The sequence below is a fragment of the Heliconius melpomene genome, chromosome 14 (genome assembly GCF_056956725.1).
Source record: "Heliconius melpomene rosina isolate 202511_hmr_F chromosome 14, ASM5695672v1, whole genome shotgun sequence".
Taxonomy (NCBI): domain Eukaryota; kingdom Metazoa; phylum Arthropoda; class Insecta; order Lepidoptera; family Nymphalidae; genus Heliconius; species Heliconius melpomene.
In genome coordinates this window covers 6,598,335-6,613,037 of record NC_140402.1, presented here as the reverse complement: position 1 = coordinate 6,613,037, position 14,703 = coordinate 6,598,335, and the positions used below count along the sequence as shown (strand labels likewise).

At 28.9% G+C, this 14,703-nt stretch overlaps 1 protein-coding gene across 2 annotated transcripts; it reads left to right on the top strand.

The window, feature by feature from the left end:
* Window positions 1-135: 135 nt before the first annotated feature.
* Window positions 136-14,667, top strand: Jabba (jabba). 2 transcript variants are annotated; one of them, XM_085197547.1, is made up of 9 exons: window positions 136-288; window positions 6,394-6,550; window positions 8,212-8,363; window positions 8,512-8,712; window positions 11,024-11,152; window positions 11,652-11,943; window positions 12,489-12,528; window positions 12,731-12,794; window positions 13,090-14,667. In XM_085197547.1, exons 2-8 carry the CDS (start codon window positions 6,403-6,405, stop codon window positions 12,756-12,758), a joined length of 990 nt encoding a protein of 329 aa, XP_085053673.1. In that variant the 5' UTR covers window positions 136-288; window positions 6,394-6,402; the 3' UTR covers window positions 12,759-12,794; window positions 13,090-14,667. The 2 variants fall into 2 exon arrangements, with proteins under 2 accessions (XP_085053673.1, XP_085053674.1); XM_085197548.1 differs by lacking the exon at window positions 12,731-12,794 and having other exon boundaries at window positions 13,090-13,244.
* Window positions 14,668-14,703: the final 36 nt, after the last annotated feature.

Sequence of the window (14,703 nt, the reverse complement as noted above, 5' to 3'; positions counted from 1 at the left end):
CACAGAAAAATGTATTATTGTGTCCGTGACTCTGTGTCAGTCTGTGTTCACTGAAAATTCTAATGAAAACTGTCACTGTCAACTGTCAATATTAATGTTTAATTATTTTATTACCAATATCAATGTTTATCGCGGCTTTTTTATTTGTAGGTGACTCCAGTATCTAGTTAACCTTAAATTAAATGATACATTTGTTTATTAATAATTAATATCATTAAGTTTATGAATAAACATTTATACTTATAAGTTTGTACTTGTGTGTATCGAGTTTGGTTAGCGGCTTATGAGGTAAGTTGTTATTATAATTAATTAAACTTGTTTTTCTTAAAAATAATTGATTAATATACTTTTTTCGTTTACGTTTTCTGTTTTGAGTTTTTCACATTAATGGCAATATTATTTATTTAGCAACAATTAGGTACAATTATAACACGCTCCTATTTTTAATTATCTTAGTTATTTAATTACGCTATTTATTTGGGGCTGTTGTGGCGCAGGATTAAGAAGATTTGACCATAAACGCGGTAGGTTGTGAGTTTGATTACCATTAGATGAAACAAAACATTTAATATTTTCATTTCTTCACTCTGGTCACCAGGCAAAGCACGGTTTGCGTTCCGCCACGCAACAAGCAGACTCAAGAATTTGGCTGAAAGTGCTCTCTTCTCTTTTGTCTGCTTACTCCACTATGTGCAGGATACAGCATGAAGCTAAAAGAAAATATTTATTTTTCTCTTGTATTAAACTTATTATAATTAAATAAAGATAATGTATTTAATACTACTATAATTAATTACATTTTAGCCATACAACTACTACTATTACTAATTGTTGAAAGTTAGATAATGTCATCAATATAAATACATGTTTTCATTTGTATTTATTATTGTGCTCGGCCGAATGTTTTTATTTTGTAATCGTTAATATATTAATCAATTACAATTCTTACTAAAGAGTAGAGGCTATTGTAGTACAGCAGTAATAACAGTATCCAAAAGTAAATGCAACAGTTGTGGGTTTGATAACCACTGAGGATATTATCTTCATTTTCTCACTCTGGTAAAAGGATAGAGAGATGCAATGTTCTGCCACTCAATGCATAAGGTCTTAAAAATTGGGCTGAAAGGGACATTAAACCCTGTGCCTACCATGCTAGGAACCTAATGTTAAAAAAGAAACAAAAGTATATTCTTAACATTACAAATCTATTACTTAATATTTATCTGACCTTTACTCTATTATAATTAGTTTCTGTTGGACCATAATGATGTTTATATATCTATGATAATAATATATTTATAAGATATCAACATTTTGTGTTACAATTTACAAAACAATTTAGTGTTTATGTTCCCTTAGTATGCAACAATATGATTTTCAAATAAAAAAACTCAATGCTGCCATTTGTGTCTTAATATCATAGCAAGGAAATAAAAATTTGCATTTACTTATATTAAATTTTTATGCCCCTGGGCCACAATGGTAACTACTAAATATGCAACATCTTAATTGTTTTTTCCAATTTTTATTAAAATTCAGTGGGAAGTGGGAAATGGAAAAAGAGGGTGAAAACAGTGGGCCTTCACAGTAAGTTCTCTTGGCATACACTGCTAAGCGCGAAAAGTGTAGATCTGATATTTACAAGTCACTACCAGACAATTTGGGTGTCTCTAAATATGTAGCATGCTTAATTGCTCAGATACAGTAATCAAAAAATGTAACATTTAATAGTGATTATGAAAAATCTTATTATAAAAGTTTGTCCATTTTATAAAAAGTAAATAATTAAAATTTAATTCTTTTTACAATTGATTATGTATTGTTATAAAACTTTTTATATTATTCAAATTAGAAAAAAATACTTTCACATTATTTATTTATCTTAAATATACCCTGGAATCTATAAAATATAGGCAATAACATACGTATTTTCGATGTAAAAGCAATAAATAAATGCATAATTATAAAATAAACAATATACAAGGTATATATTTTATTATTAAATATTTTGTCACTGCATATTTGTCTTGGATGTCTCGATATCTGACTATGATTGCACTAACCTATGCCCTATGACCCTGTTTATAATTACTCCCGACAACCCATTCGCCTGGCGTTACTCGGTGATAGTGGTAGACTTTCAACTGTATTGATAATTTAAACAAAATCTTATTGTAGTGTTATCAGGTGAGTTTTCCAATATTAAATACTACATTAGATAAAAATTAACTTCCCTAAGGTTACAGTGAAAAAAATATTTCAAAAGTAAATATTTGTTTAATTAAATATGCAATCTCCTATTCATTTTAATCATACCAATCCAATACAATAGTGTTAGAAAAACTAAATTTAATATAATTTTAATTTGTGTCTTAAATAACAATACATACAAGATATTTTCTTAATAAATGTGTAAGAGTAAGGGGAGAGGAGAACTGCATTGCTCCTCTGCTGTATTTCTGTATCAGTTCATTCTATTGATATCTGCTACAAGTGAACTGTATAATATAATTTTTAGGCCTTTTAGTGTCGTGTCAAGTAGTAAATTGGTAAGGTGACTCCTTTTATCATGAGAATATCGCGTCAAAAAAAATTATTGATTGTAAAAACATATTTTGAATTAAACTTTTATCTGTATCTTGTATGTAATTTATAATTTATTTATTATTTTTATCGTAAGGTGTAATCGCCGAGATATTTTATTATACCTATGCAAATTCGAGATATGTATATATTTAAGATCAAATGACCGTTTCGTTTCGTTATTTAAATTTACACCAAGTGCATATTTATTATATGACTTTCCTTTTTTTATTTTATGTAACTTTCTTTATTTTAATTTATATAACTTTCTTAGCTTTAAGTTGAGCTTTACAAGAACGTATTTGGAGACCATGTTTGAAATATAACAAATTACAAGTAATAGAGTTATGTGTATATGACACAAAAAATATTAAATTTGACAGATATAAATATTCTCTATTGAGAAAATCAATGTAATTTCTTAAATAATTTCTTCTTCAGTTAAACATCATCTCGGCTTACTTACAAATACGTAATTGTAGCTTTTAAACTACTAATCCGATTTTCATAAAACATAGCTAACAACGACAGTGATGAACAAGGCTGTCTATTAAAAAACACCGTATTTAAATCTTGTCATTAATCTAGGAGCTACGGTGCCACAGACGGACAGACGTCAAATGTGTTTTTGCATCGGGTATTAAAAAGAAATGTTTTTGTTAGATATATTGCGTGTATTTCTAAAGTAATAGTAAAGTAATAAGTAGGTACCCAAATGGTTTCTCTTTGTTTTTCCTACGATATACTGTGATAGTGAAGGTATGTAAAATTCTTAACAACATATATCATTTAATTACGTATGAACGTACGTAAATATAAATTCTTGTTTTTCTAAACTTTATTTGCGTTTGTAAGAAATTACCTCGATTTTTAATGCAAAAAATGCTATGTGTGTATTTTAGAACGTATTCGCGCTTCAAAAGTTTGTTTATATTGTATACTAGTGGCTCGTGGCTTCGCTCGCTTGTATAACACAAAAAGATTGTTATTTTCTCATCTCAATTTCCTTCATGATCTAATAACATTATAATTTAAAAGACTGTTAAGAAAGTTAAGTCAAATTTGCCAGAATCCAATAATGCATTTAATTTGATTAAGCCGTTTCTGAGGTTTGCGTGAACAAACGCAAAGGCAAACAGACTTACTTACAGACAGACAAAAATTTAATAAATCATTGTTTTAGATTCTATCAAATTAATAAAGGCTCCAATAACATTTTTCCTTATATATCTTCCATGTACGTTTGAGCACCACTCGAGGAGATAAAATATTTATTTAAATTTCTATTTCTTAGCTCTGGTGTCGGGCAAAGCGCGGCGTAGAATTCTGCCACCCAACACGCAATGTCTCCAGAATTCGGCAGAAAGTGGGGACGGTGTGTCTTAACACAAGGTTGCCTCTGCCTATCCTTCTGTGTGTTACTATATTGAATAAAAATATATTAATTTGAAAAAAAAACGTGATAATGTTACATTTTAAGCAAGCGCTTTACATTGGCGAAATTTCGAGCAAAAGTTCAACAGATAAATCCTATCGACGGCCGTCAATTAAGTAAATTAGGTAGGTACCGTGTTTATCATTTAATTAGTCGTATAATTAATCGTTCGTTATTATAATAATGACTTAGCTTTATAAGAATTTTGTTCTGGTTTTTTTGTTCTCCTTATTGCCTACTAATAAAATCAGTAAAATTTTTTTTTTACCTTCAAGTTGTATCCCATACATAGTAGAGTAAACAGGGGGAACCTGGCGACCGAGTGTTAGAACACTGTTCGGTAATACTGAAGGCATTACGTGTTGTGTGTAGTGGTTGGTGGTAGAACTCAACGCCGCGTATTTCTCACGTTATTATAAAGAGAAAATGAGAAGAAGAAGAAATATATACAATTGCTATTAATTAATTCCGGTATTATTATTAATTAAGTTCGATTTAGATATATAATATTTAAACCGGAAGTCTCTTATCAGGTATGTATAATATGTTGTCGTAAATTAACAGATTAGCCAACTAGGTCTCCACCTGCGTGAAAACACTGATGTCAATTATAATATCCTTATTATGAATACTATATGTATTAGTGAAAACTATAATATGATTTTGTAAAGATTATCTTATAATATTTAGATTGACATCTTTTTCTAGGTAAAGAGCTATGGGTACCTCACACCTGCTGAGTACTTATCGATGCTAGTAAAATATTTGCTCTAGAAGTCTAGATTAAATTCCTTTAAATGGTCAGTGAAAAGATATACCTAAATGATTATAAAATGTTTTATTATATATTTTACTAATATTTTAAATATTAATATATATATATAGTTCAAAGTAGTAAGTATGTTCTAAATTTAAAGTCGAACCATTTTTATATATAGAAACTACGTGGATGAATGAATGTAACCATATGAATGAAGTGCCCTCCTTCTCTTTGTAAACTGATTGTAAAATCGGAAAAGGCGACATTGTGGTCGCTCGATCTGGTCAACTTTGTATGCATCGGTTTTAAATCTTGATTTTAAGCATATTTCTTTATATTAATTGTTAATCTGATGCAATTCTTTAAATAGATGAGGAAAGTGGGAAACTGCAATGTCTTTGTAGGAATATAGTTTCTTAACACCATGGTCTCGGCTAGCAAAAGATAATCTTATGAAATATGTTTTTTTAAATTTATAAAATATTCATTCTAGTAATAAGAATCGACGAAGAATATTTTAAAGAATTATGTTTTTTTGAAAACATAAAAATTTGAACGTAGCGGTTTCCGTAAAAAATATTTAAATATTAAAATATGATTTCCAACAAGTGTTTTTCTTTCTAAGTGTAAATGATTAACACTTTATAAAATGTACAAAATATTTAAAAGGGTTATTGCTTATAGTGGAAATACTCGTGTAAATTATACAAATGGTACGTAATTGATAAAGTTAAAACGGGAATTACTTGTTTTTTTATCAACTAGCTTTTTTTATATTATACGCCAGCGGTTATAAGATCTAGAGAAGATAGGTGCTTAAAAATACCTTAGTAAATATAATATATAATAATAATAATAAATTTATTTCATTAAGACATTAGTCCACTTGTTAGTAACATTTAAAATTTATTCTATGTTAATACACACACAAACACACGCATATACAAACAATAAAAATAAATAATTAAAGTTTTTAGTTTCACGCTATATCCCGCACATAGGGTTACTGGGAACTAAGTGTTAACACTCTCCATTCCACACATTTCAACAAATTCTCGAAGCATGCCGTGTAGAGTGGCGGATTGCAACGCGGCACCTTGCCTCGTTACCATAGCAACGAAATTGAAAATATAAAATAGTTTGAATATTAAGTAGTTCGTCGAGTGGGAATCGAACCCACAAACTGACGCATTTACAGTCTCAAATTAAATTACAATTCTCTGGCCTCATTAAGTTACAAATCTCGAAACCTTTAAATTAGAGTTAGATCTTAATTAAAATTATCTTTATCAATTTTATTTTATGGGAAGAAATAAAAAAAAACATTTCATATTTTTATTAATTGTATATTAAATATTACCTACTCTACTATCTTTTACCAATATTTTTATGTTTTTAAAGAAGAGAAAATTGCATTCCATTATGCTATCGTTTTATCAACAGGTGGTCCTTATTGTTTTATATAATCTAATCTAATACCGCCAAATATTCAAATTTGTGGCCTTTTACTGCTATTTTAATATACGAATAAATTATACTGTCAGTTTTATCAAAATGATTTTACACATATATATTAGTTACGAAATATATAATTCACACGTGAATTCTCTTTTAGTTTTCAGTTATGGAACTGGTCTCGTTCGCGAAGGAGGTGCTTCAGAACGCGGCGGAGCGCGCCGCCAGCTACCGTCTGGGCCAGACGGCGATCAGATACGCGGACCGTGCTTTGTGGGTCATAGAAAAGAGTGCGAAATGGGCTGTGCCACCGCCGCGTATGTATTTTTACTGTATTTACCTTAAATAACTTAGTCTTATAAATAACCTATAATTTATTTTATTTTGTTACCTTCAATATTATTAAATAATTAATAACTAAAACACATCACGCGCATGTGTCGTCTTTGCCCTTTTCTGCTCTCTTTTTTTTCTTTTGTTTTTTTTTGTAATTTTTATTTTAATATATACTCTTTTACTCAACTGCGACTGTATTCAAAGAGGAGAATTAATGTGACGTATATTACTATTAGTATATTACATTTATAAATATATATTTACTTACATATTTTTTTCTTCTTTTGAACTAGACAAACTAGAAATAGACAGGTTAAATGCTGCTATTATGTGAATAAGTCAGTGAATCGTGAACTTGATTGTGATGTAACCGCGTTATAATAAGTTAACTAGATTTTAAAATGTCTTTTGTTGACATTGCGTTAAAATATAACTACCTACCTAAATATTTATTTAAGTTCAAATCAAAGCAAAGCGCGGCGTTGAGTTCTGCCACTCAACACGCAATGCCTCTAGATTTCAGGCGGAACGTGGGGAACGGAGTGTCTTAACACTAAGTTCCCTCTGCCTATCCTGCTGTGTACGGGACACAGCGTGAAGCTGAAATGGTTTTATTTTTTGTAGCTACCTACCTTATTTTACATGCCGTTGAAGTTTAATTAAATATTATGAATTAAAATATTAAGAAACAAGGAAAAGTCATGTAGATAAATGAATAATAAGTATAAATTATAATATTAAATATTTAATAAATTGTATTCACTAAAAAGGAAATCTCAAATATCGTTAACTGCTTTTCAACGAATGTTTAAATATGCATGATTTTTTATTTATCTAATGTAGGAAGGAATAAATTCTATAAAAGAAATACTACCTTAACATATTTATGTTTTGACGTTCGTAGTATAGTTTTTTCTAATATATGTAATTAACTCTTTTTTGGTTATTTTATTAAGCAGCAATTTTTTATTTAGAATTTGGATATGAAATAACATACACATATGTATGTATATAAATTATATTTTTTAATACATTACTATGAAATAATGATAAAGTTTCTACAATAGTTGTTTTGTCTTCCATTAGTAAAGCGAAGTATGGGCTACCGGAGGTCATATATTTAAATTTTGTATGTAAGGAGCTTTATTTAGCTGATGTATCGTACGAATAAAAAATATTTTATGAAATTTTATTTTATTAGTTTGAATATTTCGATAAGGCAATCTTATATGCTATTACTTCTTTAGGTATATTTTATGAAATAATACTAATGAAAGTAATCAGCATAAAGAGTTTCGCAGTAGAGTAGTCACCGAGAGAGAGAGAGAGAGAGGAAAGAGAGACCGTTCTCCACTTAATTTCTGAATCATTTCATGTCTAGTGGTAGATCTCAAACGATAATTTTTTCCAATAACATAAAAATCAAAAAATTAAAGATTTAACCTTTATTGTTTAGGAAAGATTTTATTGTTATTAATAAGCTATGACTATACAAATAACTTTTACTATGCTATTTAAGATTTGTCAAAAGATGAAGTAAGTCGAATATCATGTTTATCATCTTCGCAGATGCTATTATTGTAATAGTAATTTAAAATAATGTTTTTATTGTATTATTAATAAATTGTTTATATTTGTCTAGTGGATCAAGAAGACAGACCACAACCAGAACTGATCCGTCCACTGCCATGGGTGTTCTTCCTTGCGTTACTCGCAGCACTACGCCTCATAAGAGAATCACTATCTCTCATAAACTTAATGCGTGGAAAACCTCCTTTACGCTCCGCTGACGTTGTAAGTATGGGATTTAAGTTTTTTCACTTATTTTTCTGCGTACAAAAATGTAGGCAGATGTACCCTGCTGTGTGCGGGATACAGCGTGTAGGTGCACAAAATTTATGAAAAATAACACGTATTAACAGAGTCATTACACTCTTTCCAGGTATCATATATACAAAGCAAGAGACGCTATCTTCGTACATTAAAATATCAGGGTAATCGTATAATGCGTTCGAGAAGTGAACCTGTGAACCGTCAGTCCTGGTTCAGCCAACTACAGAGCCTATTCGAATTTACATTGTGTTTTAGAAGACAGCACTATGGAAATAACAATACACAGCTAAGCAATGGCGATGAAGTTTTGGTAAGTTATTTTTAAATAAAAGTAATGTTGATTATTGTTAGTATGTATATATTTCAGTATTAATATTTTGAAATAATCTATTTATTAATACGTGAAGCAAAAATTTTGTATTCCTATGAAAATTGTGCAGACGGAGGAGTATGAAATTTAGAACGCTCATATTTAAACGTTGCTATAGTAGATGCTATATTGAGTTAAAAAAAACACTTATAAACACTTACAGTGAAGTTTACGAAAATAAAATAACTGAAAACTGCATTAAAATTGGTTAAGCCGTTTTTGGGATAAGCGTCACCAAAAGTATTATGCACAAAGAGACATAAAATTTAATAAAATCATTGGTTTGCAAGCTGTGAATATAAATGTCCCTAATAATACTTTTTCACAAACACCTTTCATGTACAGACGGCTATTAGTTAGATTTTTATTATATGTAATATATTTTAACACACACATTTGTAATTAAGAAATCGAAATACTAATAGAACGAACTCTAAGTAATAATGTAGTCTAGATTTTCATGAAATACCTCTATGCTATTTGTAACAAACTGACATTTTAATTTGTTTATATTTATATATTCTCGGTTTTTCTAAAAAAAAGTTTTTTTATATCACATACCTTGAATTAACGAAGTTTTAAGTGTAAAAAAAACAAAAGAACTTCCCACAATTATTGAAATATATTTTATTTTATAATATAGATATCTTTATAAAAAATTATAGAAAGGTCAGTTATGTTAATTAAATTTAAATAAAAAGATTCGCCTTGATATTATAAGATTTGTTGATAGAGATACGAAGTTATAAAATTAGTACGTGAGAACTTTAAGACATACATTTGTTAAATTATAAATTACTTTTTTAATTTAAATAATGTAATACTTTCTATATTCTCTGTATTCTCCTAACTAATAAGTTTATCATACAATTCCTTCTTTTCGAAGCAAAGCGCGACTTTGAGTTCCTCCACTCAATACGTAGTGCCTCCACAATTCGGCGGAAAATAGGAACGGAGTGTCTTAACACTAAGCTACCTGCCTGCCCTGCTGTGTGGGGGAAAAGAAAACAATTCCTCGAGGCTTAAATATTTATAATTTAAAAGATTATGTATTTTTTTATAGATAACACAAAATCGTTATGACAAAGACATCTCTATTTTCATACGTAGGTGTATAAAATGTTTATTTTATATACTTATATATATGAAACAGTTTTGTTTACAAATAAGTATTACTTGAAGATATATTTACATATATAGTTATCGTTTGTCATCATTACTTAAAGTAACTAAAGCTAATGCTATTAGTAAATAAATGAGAAACATTACATATCGTACTTATTTGTAATATATAATGATGTGTTACTCACACGGAGCTTATGTGAATTTGTATAGTGTTATTTATAAAATTATGTAAACCGACATAGTTGAAAGGAAGTGTAATATTTAAATTATAGGTTTGTTACGGAGAAAAATTACTCTATTCTCTATTTTCTGGTATTTTAGAATATTATTAGTATAGGTTAAGCGTAAACACGATTTGATGAAATAAAAATTGTTGACAATTCGCCCCCCACTTTTAGTCGAAATCGAATCGAATGGAAAGCTTCGAGGCATTGCGTGTTGAGACGAGGATCTCAACGCCGCGCTTTGCCTTGTTACCGGCCAGAGGAAATGGAAATATTAAATAGGTAATTAATTCCCTCGAGTGAGAATGGAACCCAGAACCGTCGAATTAACAGTCACACAGCACACACACACATAATATAGCTCACATCACATTTTCAAATATATTTTAAATAAATCTACATTCATAATAGCTAATCGTCAGAATGCTTAACAACCTTTTGTGTAACTTGTTTTATATAATGTCGAAATATATTTATAATTTCAAATATTTCTGGAAATATTAGAGCCATAGAATATATTAAAACGTTATTTCGTGACAAATTACTATTTTTTTTTATTTAATATATAACAATATCCTTTTTTTTTAAATTAATACATTAATATAACTGACTCATGGATACTTTACGTTATATCTGTGTGTGAGAAATGTAATGTTTTCAAACAAAACAAGTAGTTCTAGAGATCTTACCAAATCAAATCAAATCTTTCGTTTGTTATATTAGTATAGATATGCACAATTAATTCCTATCATACGAAAAGGATCTCTTTGTCTTTACATTATTTTAATAAATTATTACTTAGCCCTAATATGCCATCTAAGCGAGGTGTTAATTTTATTTTACAGTATATTTATATACGAGTACTCGTACTTTATATAAATTATATAAAACTTTATTTTCAGATAGTAAAACGCAATAAACGCGTTCGACAGCAAGCAAACCCGGTACCAACCACTAGCGAAACGAGCATGGAGCGCGTCGTGGAGAAAATAATGGTGAACATAGAGGATTCTGATGATTGTTCTGATACGGTATGGTTATTAATTTATTATATTTTAGTTTAGATAGGCATACTTAAGTTAGTTTTTTAAATAAAATAATTAATAAAATTATCGTTGTAAAATACAACGCTATTTGTCAAGAACGACGCACTCAGACACAGACCAATCAAGGCGATAAACGCCGCACATTCACTCATTCCCGAAATCGAATCATAGGTATTGGCGGTGAAGTTGAATAGCGTAAAATAGAAAGTGAGATATCCGTTTCTCGTTCTAGTACGAGAAAAAACCTACGTCTAAACTGTTGACGAATCTATATATATTTTTTTTAAATCAAAATCAGCTTCACGCTGTATCCCGCACACAGGTAGAGGGAACCTAGTGTTAAGACACTCCGTTTCCCAATTTCCGCCGAATTATGGAGGCATTGCGTGTTCAGTAGCGGAACGCCGCGCTGTGCCTCGACAGCAGAGCGAAGAAATGAAAATATAAATGAACTTATATATTATTTTTAATATAACAATTTCAGTTAACGAGCTTGACAAGCCCAATAAGCGATAAATCCGACTCGCACACGGAATCCGACCAAGATGGAGGCAGATCGATTCAAGAACAAAATGACACAAAACAAATAACCTTGCAAAGGGAGGTTGCATATCCGTCCATAGATAATATAGATAATGAGACTTCCGAAGAAATATTTAATTTAAGACACAGATTGATCGTTAATTCGAAAAGCAATCAGGCAAAAGATGATACTTTTAATTTTCTGATACATGAGATTCGTACGCACGGTGAAGGTGGAAATAGTCTTAAAATAGGTATGAAATGGCTTATTGTATTTAGTTATAGGTGATTTTTTTTTTTCAGTAAAGCAGAGTCGGCAGAAAGAACCTCGTGTTAAGAAACTTCGTTAATCACCCACTTCGTTAATCATCCTAACTTTTGTCTACTATGGAAATGAAAATAATGTTAAATATAGTCATTCCCCAAATGGGAATTGAACCTCTAAAGGTCTTGTTCCTATGAGACGCTGTTCCATTGCACCACGACGTGAGGTGAAGAATGGAGTGTATTAACATTAGGCGGCTGTCTCTACGTACCTTGGTATATAGGGGATACAGTGTGAACTTCAAACAATACTATTGGAGCTTCCTATTATTTCATTTATTAATCTTAAACGAAACGTTACGGAGAGCTATATAATAATATAAATACTTAACAGATTTTTACATGGTATTTATTATTTTATGATTTGATGACTCTACTTGTGCGATTAACGATTTAAGTTTAAAGTTTTTTTTAATAAATCATTATTAAATTCACATACATATAGAACAGTGTTAAATATTATGTTTTCTTTCAGGTAATGGACGAACACCAAAAAATATTTCCATAGAAGAAAGGTAATTGTGTCATTTTAAATAATATTGAACATTATTCATAAATTAGCTCTTTACTACTTACTAATGAGAAAATTGGACAAATTATACTATTCCTTTTAAAAGATTTATTTTCAAAACTATATATGTTTTTTTTTTGTTGATCTTTCATAAACTCAGTCTGAAAGGATATATGACTCAATTTTAATAGCATATTATGCTTCAGTTGTTCAGATATCGACCCGTTGCAGTGATAAAACGGAAAATGGCATTTTTAGTTTTATTTCAAGGTAAAACTTTCATGTTTTTGCATGCAAAAACAAATAATATGTATGTAGGTACAAAAGTATATATATATTATGTGCTAAATGTCTAAATATGTTCCTTAAAAAGATTATATTCGTATTTAATATATTAATATGAAATTTATCTATGTTTCATACTAAATATTAACTCGCATGATATATTTTTTTATCACGGCATTCCCCCAGAACATATATAAGTTCCCTCCCCATAAGTTCCCTCTGCCTACCCTGCTGTGTGTGGGATACAACGTAAAGCTGATTTTTATTTTTTCTATTCCAGATGTGGTGAATAAATGAAGTCCTCAATACCAGGAGCTCAAATATTTTAGTGGTCGCTCTTAAATTTGTTTTTCTTTTCAGCTAAAGAACGCATCAATATTTTATAAGTTTGTAACTCCTATTACGTATAGGTTTTCTTATTGAATATTATTTATTAATGCATCGTAGAATATCATGATTTTTTCATTGTTACTATTAAGAACCTATTTCACTGTTGTCTGATAAGTTCTAGACAGCTCTACAGATATTTATAGTGTTTTTTTTTCCTTATTCTAATAAGAAAATGATGGCATTACAGATGTTTAGCCTATAAATAACGAGAACTTATCAAAGGTATCATATACAAATGTGAAATGGTTGGAGCCATTATATAAAGATTATTTAATCTATATATAAACTCATGAGGCTGTTTTATTATGAATTGTTTTATATAAACAAGATGAATTTTAGTTCAAGTATTGTGTTTCATATATGTATAATAAATATATTTATTACACCTCAAGACAGCTTGCTGGTCCAATATATACCAGACAGACTGAAGGAATCAAAGACAGGAGTTAAAATTTTGTTGCTTTCCTTAATAAAAATATATGTTATTGACAATAAATAATGCAGTCTAAAGTTTAACTTAATGCTCTCTAATTCATTATTAAAATGTATTTAAAAAAATATATTTTTTTTTATAAGGCTCATTATTTTCATTACAGATTTATGTAAATATATCTGTAATACTATTTTTGTACACTTATCTATTTGATTGCTAAATGTTCCTATGTCCATTAAAGGTATCTATATAGATTTTTAAATTTATGTTTAAGAAACATTTGGCAGTTTTTTACTAGTTCCTACAATTTGTTAGCTTTTTATAAGAATTTATTATTGTAATAGTAAGTATCTATAAAATTGAATTAAAAGGTTTGTATATTTATATATTTAGGAATATTCTGTTCTAAAGAAACTAAAGGAGGAATGATTTTTTTTTAATAATTTTTGCATGACGATTTTTTTTTAGTTTAAAAAAAACTGAACCTGCAAAAAATGTATGCAATAATATGAAATCGATTTTGTTTTTGGAAACATTTATTATTTATGTAATAATATCTTTATAGAGCAACTTTTATTTATTTTGTTTATAAAACTTTTAAGTCAAGAAGTTTATTTTAAGAATAGAGTTTTTTTATATTCATGTGTATGTTTTTTTTTGTGTGTGAACGGGTCAATAAAAATAAAATATTAATATGAATGTTAATTAAATTTTTCTGCTCTTTACGCTATTTAAATCAATGATTTATTATGAAATTATTATATTTATAATATAGGCATTCTACAACCGGTAAACTATTTAATTCTTCAAATGTGAAGAAAAAACTAAATTAAAATGAACTAAAATATTTCCAAAGTTTTGGCTGTGTAACAAATAACAAGACTGACGAGAAAATTGTTGATTCTGTTTCTAATTGTGCTTTTTCTCGATTTATCATATTAATTAATGTTATTTTTATACCTAACTTATGTAAGGCATTTTCAAATGTTTTGTAATTGGTGGATCTACCACTACAAATATATTTATATAATTTAACTGGTCTTTCATTATATTCCTTTATTCTTTGTTAAA

Excerpts from the sequence above, each read along its gene's own strand:
- Jabba (XM_085197547.1), top strand. The coding sequence starts at position 6,403 with ATGGAACTGGTCTCGTTCGCGAAGGAGGTGCTTCAGAACGCGGCGGAG. Across the intron at positions 6,551-8,211 it reads ATGGGCTGTGCCACCGCCGC|TGGATCAAGAAGACAGACCA; the intron begins GTATGTATTTTT and ends ATATTTGTCTAG. Across the intron at positions 12,529-12,730 it reads AATATTTCCATAGAAGAAAG|TTGTTCAGATATCGACCCGT; the intron begins GTAATTGTGTCA and ends ATTATGCTTCAG.